This window comes from Austrofundulus limnaeus, unplaced genomic scaffold, assembly GCF_001266775.1.
Source record: "Austrofundulus limnaeus strain Quisiro unplaced genomic scaffold, Austrofundulus_limnaeus-1.0 Scaffold97, whole genome shotgun sequence".
NCBI classification, from domain to species: Eukaryota; Metazoa; Chordata; class Actinopteri; order Cyprinodontiformes; family Rivulidae; genus Austrofundulus; species Austrofundulus limnaeus.
Genome location: NW_013952499.1, coordinates 44,535 through 59,064, shown reverse-complemented (window position 1 = coordinate 59,064; position 14,530 = coordinate 44,535). Strand labels below are relative to the sequence as shown.

Below are 14,530 nucleotides of genomic sequence, written 5' to 3'. Positions count from 1 at the left end.
CTAGGAGCAGCTAAACGACTGCTAGGAGCAGCTAAATGACTGCTAGGAGCAGCTAAATGTCTGCTAGGAGCAGCTAAATGTCTGCTAGGAGCAGCTAAACGCCTGCTAGGAGCAGCTAAACGCCTGTTAGAGGTAGTAAAATACTAGCGTAGCAAAAATCTACTATCTGAAAATAAAATACACAAAAGCCTAGTTAAATGCAGTGAAAAGGCACCTAAAAGTTAAAAGTATCAAATGTCTAACTAAAAACAAAATGTCGGAAGATACTAGCTAAAGGTAGCAAGAATTAAAAACTACAGTAAATGTAGTAAAAGGCTAACTAAAAACTACAAATGTCAGAATTGTAGCTAAAAGCTATAAAAAGCGGAATGGAAGCTTAAAAACTAGAAGTAGCCAAAAGTAGAGCCAGTGAACTGAAACAGATTTCATAGAAATTAGAAGATCTTGATGTAAATTTTTGGGGAAGTTTCAAATAAAGTTAAATATTTTATTGAGCATTAGAATAAAAATCAAAAATCATTAGAGCAATCTCTTGAATGAGCTGAAGGCTTTGATCTGTGAAGAGCTAAAACAGCACAAAGTAGGCGAAAGTAGTTAGATTGAACAAAATGTAGAGAAAAATAAAAAAACACTAGAGTAACCGCTGACTGTGGATTATTTGAAAATGTAAGATTGCCTCTTTCGAAGTAAAGCTTTAAAATTATTAGTATTTTTGTGCCTTCAGCTCATTTAGTTACTTAAAAAAAACACAGTGTTGTTTTGTTCCATTTACTTTGTAGGTTACGTTTCCAAACTCATGTCTCACACATTTTAAAAAAAGACGCTCTGCAAGTGTTTTCCACTCGTTTACTTTTATTTTAGCTTCTCTGTTACAGAACGATCACAGACTGGAATTTCCTTTTGGCCATCCCTGCTAAATTTACCTTCGCCTCGTGTTCAGAGCCTGAAATGTCATAAGTCTGTTCTCTGTAACGGAGCGAGAACACGCTCCACATCCGGAAGCTGAGCTGAAAGTCACGTCATCGTTCCTAAACGTAAAAATGACTGATTAGAGTTTTTACTGATGCAGTTCTGAGAGCAGACACAACAATTTACTTATTATTATTATTATTATTATTATTATTGTTATTATTGTTATCATCAATGCTTCTAATCCATCATGTACTGTTGAAATTCCTGTTTATTTAGGTATTTCAGCTGTTTATACTTCTTAGCCTTTTAGCTCTTTCTGCCAGTTTTCTCATTTAAAATGAATCAAACTGTCTTCAGCTTAATTAAAACCCTTCAAAATGTTTAAATCTTTATTGTAATTTTTATTCTTGTTCTGCTTTTTTTTCTGATTTTAGCTTTTTATTTTTCAGTTATTCTTCTTCTCCTTTCAGCTGTTCTTGTGTTATTTCAACTTTTTAGGCCTCTATCAGCTTATTTCTGCTAATTTTCACTTCTTTTTAATTTTTTTGGCTGATTTCTACCAATTTCAGAAGTTTTCTCCTTTTTTAGCTACGTTGTAGCTATTTTCACCTGTACCTCTTCTTGTCTTTGTACTAATTTCAGCTATTTTATTTATTCTGCTGATATTTGTCTGCTTTAGCCTTTTTACAACAAATTGCAATTTTTTTTGTACTCCCTTGTCTTTTTTTTCTGCCAGTGTGAGACTTTTTTTACTCTTCCTTCACCATCTGTTAACTAATTTATACTTTTGTTTCTTACTTTTCAGCAAAAGTCGGCTGTTTCAGTTTAACTCAAGCAGGTTTCCTACTAAACATTTTCAGCTTCTTCAGCAGCTTACAGGAAAAATCTTTCAGCAATAAGCATTAACGCTTGCCAACATTTTATTACCAAGAACAAAAGAAATAATCTACCACACATAAATGTAGTTACTTTTTGTGATGAGTTTAAATAGAAGCAACTGTTGAAGGTTTTGAAGCAGCCGGTTTGTGTCCAGCAGAGGGCAGCGGTGAGTTCTGTCCCACTCTGACCCGTGTTTTCTCTCCCCCACCTCCTGACAGCATGTTTGATGTTGGCGGCCAGAGAGATGAGAGGAGAAAGTGGATCCAGTGCTTTAACGGTGAGACTTTCAGAACCACATCACATCCAGATCTGGACCAATTAAAAGACAGATGCTGGACACCTTTAGCAGCAGCAGTTTGCTGACAAAATGCTGTTTTTATCAATAATCTCAGTTCTTCTAAGTGTTGCTAAACGAAAAAGCACACATCAGAACCTCTGCTCTGTCTTCCAGATGTCACTGCTATTATCTTTGTGGTGGCTAGCAGCAGCTACAACATGGTAATAAGGGAAGACAACAACACCAACAGGCTACGGGAAGCCCTGGACCTGTTCCGCAGCATCTGGAACAACAGGTGGGTCACAAGTCCCTGACTCGGGTCCACAAAGACTCTCCTCTGTCTCTGCCGTCTGATATTTGAATCATTCAGCTGAAAAACACTTAAAAAAAAAACAGATACGAAGGCTTCGACCTGTTATTAGATTAAATCCGAACGTTCTTGTGGGCCATCTTGGAATGGGCGGAGCCTAAACTTGTTTGTTTGTGTTTCAGATGGTTACGCACCATTTCAGTCATATTATTCCTCAACAAGCAGGACATGCTAGCTGAGAAAGTATTAGCTGGGAAATCCAAAATCGAAGACTACTTTCCTGAGTACGCCCGCTACACCATACCAAATGAAGGTTTGTCCCCACCCTCTGGGTGTCTTGGACCTTGGTTTTCCTTGTGCCAGTGTTTTAAAGGAGATTCTGCTGCTATTTCAGCAACTCCTGAACCTGGTGAAGACCCGAGAGTGACGCGAGCCAAGTTCTTCATCCGGGACGAGTTCCTGGTGAGTACAGAACCCAAAGTCCCGGACCCTCTGAGCCGACTCAGATCCTTTTAAATCCTGTTTTTACCTGCCAGGACTGTTTCTCTACAGCCTGTGAACATTATATTTAACAAACAGCTTTTAATTTTACTGTTTAAAGCTTTATTAGGAATATCAAGCTGTTATTTATGAGAAGCAAAGGTTCTATTTTTGCTCTTTTCAGAAGCAAGTTTTCATTTTGTTCCTTTTTTAGTTTATTTATTTTTTTCTTGCTGTGTCTCTTTTCTGTCAGAGTAATGAAGCCGCAGCTCAGCGATGACTAACGCTGATCTAATTTAGTCCAGCATCAGCCTGAAATGGTTGTTTGGTCAATGTCCGACACAAATTACCCACATTTGTTGAGTCTATTTTTAGACGGGCGACGGTGTAAAATTAGAGTTTTTATAGGTTTATAAATAGGTTGAATGGTGATTTTAACATCGGGTGAATCTAATTCCACTAAATGATTTTTTTGTCAACTTTATGTCTGCTAACAGCTAACTGACATGCTAACGTTAACAGGTTTGTCAGTCCCACCAGTCGAAGGAGACGAAGACGTGTGACGCAGACTGGCTGTCATCTGAGCAATTAGCTATTAGCAATAGCTTCCTCTAATTGTTTTACTTGTTTAGTTGTTTAGCGTTAGCAAAGCTATATTTTTACTTAGCAGATTCTGAGTTAGCGAAGCTAGCTCGGTTAGCTGTGCCCAGCACTGCGTTTTGATTCTTCTGCTTGTGTGGGGTCATATCAGACCTGTAGATGGTTCTACAGGATGGACCACAGACTTCAGAGAGGTCAACCTCAGACCTGAAGCTACGGTGAGACCAGATCGTCTGATTCCTGCACAAGTTTTAAGTCCTCCATGTAAACAGGATATTATTTTTGTTAAAAGATAAATATAAATGCACCTGAGAACATTTAATTCAGATAGGTTATATGTCATGGGTTGCACAAACAGTGTTTTTCTTGATGGAACTGACATGAAGCGATAATGAATATTGTAAAAAAAAAATTGCAGACAAAAGATCAAAAGATTGTGTGGACATTGATATGATGTTTGTAAAGGAAATAATGAATTATGTTATTGAGCCATTTACATATATATGTAATTTATCATTTTCAACGGTATATTTCCAGATAATATGAAAACAGCCAAAGTATTTCCTCTCTTTAAGAATGGTGAGAAATGTTTGTTCAATAATTGCAAACCAATATCCTTGTTACCACAGTTTTCAAAGATTTTAGAGAAATTACTTGTGCTTAGATTGGATCAATTTATCGATAAACGTAATATTCTTAGTAGCAGTCAGTATGGGTTTAGAGCTAACAATTCCACATCAATGGTACTCATGGACTTAATAGAGCAAATAACTGCTGTTGATCATAAACAATACTGTGCCAATATTTATGTTGACTTGAAGAAAGCTTTTGACACCAGTGACCACAGTATTATTCTTGAAAAATTGAACAAATACGATATTTGAGGACCAGCGCTACAGTGGGTGTCTAGTTATTTAAAGGATAGGAAACAGTTTGTACAAATAAATGATACAAGGTCTGAATTAAGTAATATTACATGTGGGGTTCCTCAAGGTTCTGTACTTGGACCGAAGTTGTTTATTTTATACGTAAATGATTTGGTAAATGTGTCAGGGTTGTTTAAATGTGTGTTATTTGCAGACGACACTACATTTTTTTTGTTTTGGCAAAAATATAGAACGGATGTTGGAAATGATGCAGATAGAATTTGCTAAAATATAAACCTGGTTTAAGCTTTATAAATTATCATTAAATTTAGATAAGATTAATTATATGATATTAAACTGGTGTTCCATTTAGAATCTATGGTATTGAGATCTGTAGAGTCAGTGAGGTGAAGTTTTTGGGTGTCATAGATGAAAAGCTGACATGGGGACCTCATGTACATCATTTAAGAACAAAAATAGCCAAGTCCATTGCAGTATTGTACAAAGTAAATGATTTATTTAATGATAAAGTGTACAAAGTAAATGATTTATTTAATGATAAAGCTCTGTTTATATTATATAAAGCAATAATTGTTCCACACTTGATCTACTGTATTGGTGTTTGGGGAAAATCGTGCAAAACAATTATAAACCCAATTTTTGTTTTACAGAAAAGAGCTGTAAGATTTATCACCAGAAAGCATTATTATCACCCATCAAATTCATTGTTCCATCAGTTGAAGTTATTGAAATTCTATGATTTGGTTAATTGTGGTATTTTATCAGTCATGTATAGGGCTCATAAAAAACATATTACCTTCAAACATACAATTACACTTTGTTAAAAGAGAGAGTTGTTATAATCCCAAAGGGATAGAGATGTTTGTTGAACCCAAATTTAGAACCAGTTTAAAATAACAGTACTTCAGTCCAGGGTATAAGATTATAGAATAATCTGGAAGATGTCATTAAAAATGCCAGATCTATGAGTACATTTAAGAGAATAATAAAGAATAATTTGCTGGAGAAATACGTAAAAATATGAATTGTTCAAGGAGTTAACCTTTGTATTTTTTTTTTATAAACTAAAGATTATTTTTGATTGAATTTATTTATTTGAGAAAAAGGGGCAGAAAAAATGAGATTTTATCTTCTTCTGCTACCTTTCATTTAAATTGATATGTATTTTTGTTGTATGCTGAATTTATGTTTTTTAAAAGAAATTAATAAACCAACTAATAACTAACTAACTAAATATTGACACGTTGATTCCTAAAGTTCTTTTCTTGCTACATGCTAATTTTTTTGAACACTTATCTGTAAATCAGTTATTTCATGATTAAAATAAAGGACAGCTTACACCATGGTTTTGTGCGGGAAAGTGGGCGGAGCTTAAAGGGGACATATGCTAAATTTTGTTGTTAAAAGCAATTTGTTTTGAGTCTCCAGGAGTTCAGAAAATTTGAATTTGGTCTCAACCCATTCAGTTTTTTGTTACATTTTCTGAACTTTTCCATCACAGTATTTGCGATGGAGCTAACAAATAAGGTCTTACCAGCTACAATTTGGTGGTCTTCGTTGTAAAACGTTCCTGTGCAGCTATATAGTCGTGAACCCCTCTATGGAAATACAATGGACCGCTCTGAAAGCTAGCGTACTACATGTGGAGCTTTTATTTTGAAAAACGATCCAAGGAGCTCGTCTCAAAGTTGAGAGCAGCTCTTACCTGTTTTAGTAACTTCTCGTCTCTCTCCCACCCCCCCTCAGCGGATCAGCACTGCGAGCGGCGACGGCAGACATTACTGCTACCCCCACTTCACCTGCGCCGTGGACACGGAGAACATCCGGCGGGTGTTCAACGACTGCCGGGACATCATCCAGAGAATGCACCTGCGGCAGTACGAACTCTTGTGATGGACAGGAGACCGTCTCCATCAGCCTTCTGTGTTCTATCTCCGCCATTCTGCACCCCGACGAACCCTGACTCCTCCCCCCACACCCACCCCCTCCACAACCGTTAGAGACCCCCCCCCCAGACCACCCCTCATGTCCAGGAATATGAAGTACTACTGAAGTGTGTCAAATCCTCTTCAACCCCCCTTTTTTTTTTTTTGTTTTTCTCTTCGATTTGTCCCCATTTCTCCGAAGTCAAAGGAACATTTTGGGGGACAAAGTCGTTGCGCTGCTTCTTGATGTTTTTTCTTTGAATCCTTCGTTTTTTTGTTTTTTTTTTTGTCATTCCACTAAGCCTTGGGCTACCTCCTGATTTTATTTTATTTGTGTCTTTACCCACTTTTTTTGTTGTTTTTGGGACCTGGGAACAGAAAACACGAACAGGACCTCAGCGCAGAGGCCGAGTGTGTGAGGAGGATCTGTTCGTGACGCCGCCACCGTGACTTTAGCCAACTTTTTTTTTTTTGCATTATTTTTTAACGCTCCACCTCCTCCTCTTTCCTCCAGCCTGCTTCTTTTTCCCCCTCTCCGTTGTAAAGACTGAAGAAACCGTGCGTGCACTTTGCATCAGGTTCCCCCCCCCCCACCTTTTTTTATGTTGTTGTTGTTGTTTTCTCCAGAGGAAGCATACACACACAATGTAGCATCACCATATTTATTACCGTACCGCCACGTGGGCTCGCCGCGCTGCAGCAGCAGCCGAGACGCGTGGAGCGAGAGGCTGAAAACGAGGGGAAGGGGGGCAGGACGACGACCGAGCTCTCTGCACCTTAGCCATGCTGCCTCCACGGACTCGGACCGGCGTCTTTTTTTTTTTTTTTTTTTCCTTCCTCTTTTAGCTTCTGACGACGAGGAGGATGGGAGGGAAAGGACAGGGCGGGAGAGAAAAATGTATTGTTCTTTTTTGTTTGTTTTTTGTTAACTTGTACACTGTGCAAGGTCGAATTATCCTGTACAGACTGTAAAGTGTAATATTATTTTGTACAACTTAATTGAAAGAAAAACAAATCTACTTGTAGATCTTTGTGCCTTGATTATGGCTGTACCTGTAAATGAGCTCAGATGTAAGTATGTTTTCGACTGCGCTGTACAGCTTGATGTCAAACTCTATCGGCAGCAAAAAGACTGCAGGTAGGGGACTTTCTCTGTAGAGTTTAGTTTTTTCTGGTTTATAAAAATAAAGGAAATGCTCTTTAGTAAAAAAAAAAATACAAAAAAATAGGGGAAAAAAATCCTAAAAACCTGTATACATTATGCAAATTAACCACTTACCTGCAGTGAAGACCAGATGTTGCAGCGCCATGCCTTTTATTTGTGGTTTAGTTTCTTTTTTTTTCTTTTTTTTTCCTTCTTATATAAATATATATTATTATTTTTTTGAATTTCACAGCTTTAAACAAACATTGGGAATCCATTGAAAGTGTCCAAATTGCAACCTGGTGTTGTTTTAATAGGAACCAACTTCTTATTTTGTTTTTAATGTTTTTTTTTTGTTTTTTTTTTTGAGACGAAGCGTGTGTGCCTGTGCGCATGTGTACATAAAGACAAACATAGACTCACAGAAGCATTGTGTGTGTGTGTGTGTGCGTGAGCGAGCGCGTGCCGTGCGTGTAAAATTTTATAAATGTATGTACATGTAAATTTATAGGTCTATATAAATATATATGTACAATTATACATGTTTAATTATGTGTGTGCCTAGGTGTACATACCTATGTATGTATACGGTAAATATGTATACATACACACATAGGAAAGCATGTTTAGGATGGAGACGAATAAATGAGAGCGTGCAATATTAGTAATTTTTGGTCCTTTGGAGCCATACTTAATGGCACAGGCACTATGAATGTGTGAGCGGCACCCAACAGACGAGCTCTTTTCCTTGTACAAACAGCATCAGCCTTTTTTCTTCTGCTACAGTAAAAAARKWAAAWWAAAAWTTAAAAAAAAAATCCCCCGAGAGAGCGGACTGACTGGAGGCGCTAAGAAAAACAAGCCTTTGTTTTGGCCTGGGGAGGTTGATTAAATGACGTTTTTATTTTTCTTTAAATAAAGAGGCACATTAGAGGACTTTGCTTTATTTCCATCTTGGTGTCCGGTTGTTTATTTCGATTCAAGTCTTTTTTTTTTATTATTGTTTGTTTCAGGATTTAAAGCTGCAGCTGCTTGGATTCCTCTGGTCTTGATTTAAGCAAAAGTTCTGCTTTAATTGTTTATTGTCAAACTAACCAGGATTGAGCAGTTATTCAAGTGTTTGAGTTCGGCTCGGATTTGTTTGCTATCAAAAGACCAAAAATCTGTGCGTTCTGCCGAAGTGACTGGAAATACGTTAAACGCGTTAAACTTGCTACAGACGGCTCAAAGCTCGAGTTTCAGCTTTGTGTACGTTGAATGCGTACCCTTATTTTCAAATTGACCGGAAAACTAATTCAGTGCAGTCAGGTCCTTAAATATCGGAACATCGACACAATTTTTACATTTTTGGCGGCAAACAATGAAATGAAAATATTTGTTTTAAAGGGAAAATCCGCTCTTTTTAGCCTTTAAATACACGGTTCTGCAGGTCCGTCTTCAGTCTCTCGCTCTGCATCCAACATGTAAGGCTCGACAGACAAGTCTTCCCTTGTTGATGTATTATAATCATTTCTAAATAAAAAAAATTTCTGAGCTGCTATATAGCCGTAAACCCCTCCTATCAAACTAGATAGATCTGGAAGTGGGCGGGGTTTCCTAAAAGAAATCACATTTATATATATTTAATCCAGGAGAATTGGTTTCATATTTATCCAACACAGTTCTTTGTTTATTGCACAGAAAACTTTATTTCCTACAGCTCATCAGAAAAGGTTTGGCACAAAAAGTCAAAGATAAATACGTTGTGTTGTGCATCAGTGAAACAAAAAGAGAAGCCGTGAAGGACGAACCTTCAGGAACAGGAAACAAACAGGATCTGTGTGTTTTATGACTTAAGAGACATGAACCTCCAACATAAATCAGACAAAATATTTATACATCTTTAATCCATCTCTTAAAAGTCGTGTTTTCGTGAAGTCGGTGTTCACTTCGTTATAATCATCAATGCCAGCACTGATAAACTTTAAAAACATCTAAAACACAAAGTCTGTATCGGGGCCGACAGGCCTTCAACTCAGAGGACGAGGAGCAGGAAACGGCTCCGTTGAACACCAGGTGCACTCTGGGTAACGTAGTTCAGAGAGACTTGTGCTTCCCCAGCAGGCAGAGGCTGAGCTGCAGCAGACCCTTCACCCACAGACAGTGGGCCAGGAGCAGCAGCAGCAGGCAGGCTCCGGCCGAGCAGTACACCCCGATCACCGTGCTCTCCTCCGGCAGGAAACACTTGGACAGGCTGTAGCTGCTGGAGGACACCGACGCCTGGGAGGAGGGAGAGGGCGGGTGAGTGTCCGTGTATCTCCTGAGCCAGCAGGGGGCGCCAAAAGATTCACACTGAAGAACAGATTCTGGTTTCTCTTCAAAAAATTTTACATTAAATCTTTTACTCAGACGCTTCATGTCCATTAGGTTTTTAGCTCATATTTTCACTTGAATGCTTTTAAATTTAGCATTTTGATACTTTAAGCTAACAATTTCATATTTTAGCTTCCAGCTAGCAGTATGCTATGTTAGCCGTTTTAGTGCTAATTTTAGCTTTTAAATAGCATTTTGCTCCATTTAGCTTTAGGATGCATGTTGTTCATTTCAGCTTGTGTTTTAGTCCATTAGGTTTTTAGCTGATGTTTTTTACTAGGATGCTTTTAAATTTGATTGAGCATTTTGATACTTTAGGCTAACACCTGATATTTTCAGCGTCTAGCTAATGTTTTGCTATTTTTGCAATTTTAGTGCTAAATTAGCTTTTAAGTAGCGTTTCACCCATTTAGCTTTCAAATGTGTTTTGCTAGTTTTAGCTAGCATTTGATTTTAGTCCATTCGGTTTTTAGCTGATGTTTTTAATTTGATGCTTTTAAATTTAATCTAGCATTTTGCTACTTTAAGCTAACACTTTTGATATTTCCAACTAGTGTTTTGCTATGTTAGCTGTCAGTGCTAATTTTAGCTTTTAAGTAGCATTTTGCTAACTTTATCTAGCATTTCAGTCTATTGGGTTTTCAGCCTTTGTTTTTAATAGGATGCTGTTAAATTTGATTTAGCATTTTGATACTTTAAGCTAACAATTTAATATTTTAGCTTCCAGCTAGCAGTATGCTATGTTAGTTGTTTTAGTGCTACTTTTAGCTTTTAAATAGCATTTTTCTCCTTTTAGCTTTAGGATTCATATTGTTCATTTTAGCTTGTATTTTAGTCCATTAGGCTTTTAACTGATGTTTTTAATTTGATGCTTTTAAAATCTGATTTAGCATTTTGCTACTTCAAGCTAACACTTTGATATTTCCAGCTTCCAGCTAGTGTTTTGCTATGTTAGCAATTTTGATGCATCTTTTTTAGTATTTCCGATTAACATTTTTGCTCAGAAACTCCATGTCGATGTGCAACTAATTGACTAATTTTACTCCAATTGTAACTGTTTTAAGTTTGCTTTATTTTCTACTGACCAACTTCAGAATTCACCATCTATTATAAAAGAAAACACAAACTTAGAGCCAACATGACAAATATATAAAATCAAACTCTTATGATTTCTTGTCTGATTTCTATGTTATTCATTTAGTTGTTAATTTCTACAAAATGAACTGTTTAAAACAGGTCCAGGTGCCTGAAAAATGCTTAAAAAGAGGCGTCCTAATCGGGTTGTTGATAGCTRAACATTTAAGATGAAGGGAACTAATAAACTCAGCACAAAAAGTAAGTAAATGTGTGTTTGGTAGATTATTTCTGTGTTGTAACAATGCTTCTCAGCAATAAATCTTATACTGCTGGAAAGCCTGTTAACTCCGCTTTGAAATGGTGCCACATTTGTAAGGAACATGCATTAATGGGATGAGCAGTAGAGCTGAGTGTGTGGCTTGCGCTCATGAAATATTTGCCAAATTTTCTCTGCCAAACAGCTGATTCTGCTGTTATCAGTGTGCATTGTTGTGATTCGTTTCCCATCCAAGTCATCTCCACTTTGCCAYGCTTCTCCTCCTGCATACTTTGTCCTAGAGCTGCCATTGTAATTTATATCTGTAAAGCCCCTGTGCCAAATGATGGCTATGCCTTTTGGTGCCTGTAAAACTTATTGTTTTTGAAATATTAATGTTTAATAAATTATAATTGCAGTCAATGGAGCCTTGTATTGGTCCAATACTGCCCCCTGCTGCCTCTACACAATATGATACTGCACCATAGTTTTATAATATTTAAACTCAGTAGTTCAGTGATTACAATATTAATATGATTGTATTTTGATGTTTTACTGTAATACTGTCTTTATGTTGTCCTATTGTTGTAATATATTGCACTTAAGTGTCAATAATTGCATTGGCAAGGTAAACTTTTTCTGTATACATACAATCCAATCCCTGGAATTGTCCTCTGCCACATCTCCTATAGTCTCATGATGAGCACTGTGGGCTTTCATGCGGGAGATCAGGGTTCAAATCCAGCTACTGCAACTTTAACAAAAATCTCTTCAAACTTCATATTGTCACACACTTACCTTAATTACAAACACCTGCTGACATGACAGGCACAAGCTGGTATAGAAAACACATTTGAACTTGGTCAAAGCTCATTCTGAAAGGCCAATGCTCCTGCATACATTGTCCTACAGCTGCCATTGTAATTTCTATCTGTAAAGGTCCTGTGCCAAATGACTGCTATGCCTTCTGGTGCCTGTACAACTTGTAGTTTTTGAAATATTAATGTTTAAACTTTATTCCATATTTATATAAAGAGAGTCAATGGGGCCTTGTAATGGTCAAATACTGCCCCCAGCTGTACTCAACTTGGTACTGCACCATAGTTTTTTAATATTTAATCTCAATAGTTCAGTGTTTACAATACTAATATGATTGTATTTCGATGTTTTACTATATCATTGTCTTAATACTGCTCTATTGTTGTAATATTATGCAGTTTAGTGTCAATAATTGCATTGGCAATGTGGCCTCTTTCTGCACACGTACAAACCAACCCCTGCCACCACATTCTGCCACAGCTCCAACAGTCTAATGGTCTATGTCATGGACTTTCATGTGGGACATCAGGGTTCAAAACCCAGCTAACGCAGCTTTAACAAAAAATCTCTTCCAACTTCATATTGTCACTCAATTACTTTAATTACAAACACCTGCTAACGTGACAGGCATAAGCTGGTTTAGAAAACACATTTGAACTTGGTCAAAGTTCATTCTGCAAGTCCACTGCTGCAGGCAAAGCCATGCTACATGGCAATGCACACTTGTTTTTACATAGTAAAAACCCATGTTTAGTTGACTCTTGTTTTGAGCTTCTGGTCTCCTCAGCTGCTGCTATAAGATTTGTTGTTACAACAACAACAAAAAAAAAATCTACCAAATATAAATTTATTTTTGTGCAAAATTTCTAATGAGTCAAAGTGATTTTTACCAGGATGAAGCTGGGGTTGTTTCTGTTCCTCCAGCTGAACGACGGCACGCTGATTTCMGGGTACTTGTTGTCGTGGAGGAACTCGCAGCCGCTGTGGGTGTGTCCGCTCAGGATGAGGCGGGGCTTAAACCAGCGGAGCAGCTGAGGAGAACAAACAGCTTCAGAGTCCCGCGGCTGYTTCCTCGCAGGTTTGTTTTTGTTTTTTWAAAGGAGAAGAGGAGGARGACTCACCCGCTGAGACGCCTCCTTCGACAGCACGTCGTACTTCTCTCTGAACAGCAGGTGGCGCTCTTCGGGCGGCGCGGCGTCCTGGCCGGTGCAGCTGGCGTCGCTCACTCTGAACAGAGGATAATGCTGCAGAAACAGGAGGACAGATGTTTCAACATGTGCAGCGTAAGCCTTCTGAGACATGGCTTGTGTCTGTTAGCAAAATATCTCAAGAACCACTGCATGGATGTCAAGGAAACCTTCAGGAWATAATCACTGGATATTAATTTAAAACTCATTAACTTTTGGGGTCAGTCTGAGTCAAGATGGCTGCTCAGACGGCTGACATCAGAAAACACAAAAAAGGCTACAATTCAGTCAATTTTACACACATTGTGACTAAATTTTGGTTTGGTTGTAGCTGAAAGTTATTTATAACTTTGTGCTCCTCCTCATAACTATAAATCTTTGCTTAAAACTAACTTCTGGACTCAGTCCTGTTTGTTAGCAAAATATCTCATGAACTACAAGACAAACTTTAGCAAGACTTTCACAACACTGAGCAAACATCTACAACTGATTAACTTTTGGAGGTAATCTAATTCAAGATGGCGGCCATAGCTAGTGAATATTTACAAACACAAAACTGAACAYAAGTCACAGTATTTCACAGACGCTGAGGTGTGGTGTGGTGCACTGGAACCGCTAAGAACGATCCCCCCCCACCGTCCTGCAGCCTGCTTCTGCCACGCCCACCTGCTCCTCAGGTGTTTCCTGTTCAGCTGATGAGTTCTTCTGGTTTCAGTCTGGCGTCAAGCACCGTCTTCAGTTTCTAATGATCTGTTCTCACATYGTAGTGAGTTACCTTAAAAACAAACCACCCCCAAAATGTCACGCCCCACAAATGACTCTCAGCTACTACATCGAAATTTAGCTCAATATCTATAAAACTGACGGCGTTATAGCCATTTTGCTTAATGTGGTCAGCTGTGGCGGCCATCTTTAATTGGAYTGGCTCCAAAAGTTAATGATCAGTAGAGGTGCAACCAGAGAATATTTCCTAAAAGTTTCATTGAAATCTGTGCAGCGGTTCATGAGATATTTTGCTAACAGACGAGCACCTCGGTCGTTACCTGCAACATGATGGGGGCGGTGGGYGGGTACGAGCGCGCGCCCTCGCAGTTTTCCTTCCCTTCGCCGTTGGACTGAGCGTTCTGCACAGATTTAAACACAAAGAGTTCATCCTGATGCTGATAGCGTAAAACCTGCAGGAGTTTATTTTTATTTATTTATTTTTATTTACCTGAAGAGAACAGTAGAGGTCTCTGGAGAGTCGGATCAGCTCCTTYTCCACCGACTGGCAGATGGGGCAGCCGTCACCGTGCAGCGCCACACTGTTCACCAGCAGGAAGCTGCAGACACCAGAGGAGCCGTCAGCACAGCTGTAATGTAACTAAGTACAAATACTTTGTTACTGTACTTAAGTAGAATTTTTGGGTATCTGTACTTTACTTG

General features: G+C 38.2%; 2 protein-coding genes across 4 annotated transcripts in view; one reads left to right on the top strand and one right to left on the bottom strand.

Annotated features, from left to right (window-relative positions):
• Positions 1–8,078, top strand: part of gnal2 (guanine nucleotide binding protein (G protein), alpha activating activity polypeptide, olfactory type 2) — a 49,820-nt gene extending 41,742 nt beyond the window's left edge. For 2 of the 3 annotated variants that reach the window (XM_014012961.1, XM_014012963.1), the window contains exons 8-12: positions 2,010–2,068; positions 2,243–2,363; positions 2,561–2,691; positions 2,773–2,840; positions 6,092–8,078. In XM_014012961.1, the coding sequence (XP_013868415.1) occupies positions 2,010–2,068; positions 2,243–2,363; positions 2,561–2,691; positions 2,773–2,840; positions 6,092–6,238 (526 nt within the window). In that variant the 3' untranslated portion in view covers positions 6,239–8,078. Of the gene's footprint in view, positions 1–2,009; positions 2,069–2,242; positions 2,364–2,560; positions 2,841–6,091 lie in introns of all 3 variants that reach the window. The other variant, XM_014012962.1, reaches the window with a different exon arrangement.
• Positions 8,079–9,054: 976 nt separating this feature from the next.
• The window catches only part of mppe1 (metallophosphoesterase 1), a gene marked incomplete in the record, with an annotated part of 13,392 nt that continues 7,916 nt past the window's right edge, over positions 9,055–14,530 (bottom strand). Inside the window, 5 exon segments of the mRNA XM_014012960.1 lie at positions 9,055–9,673; positions 12,809–12,949; positions 13,040–13,162; positions 14,149–14,229; positions 14,319–14,427. Of these exon segments, the coding sequence (XP_013868414.1) occupies positions 9,491–9,673; positions 12,809–12,949; positions 13,040–13,162; positions 14,149–14,229; positions 14,319–14,427 (637 nt within the window).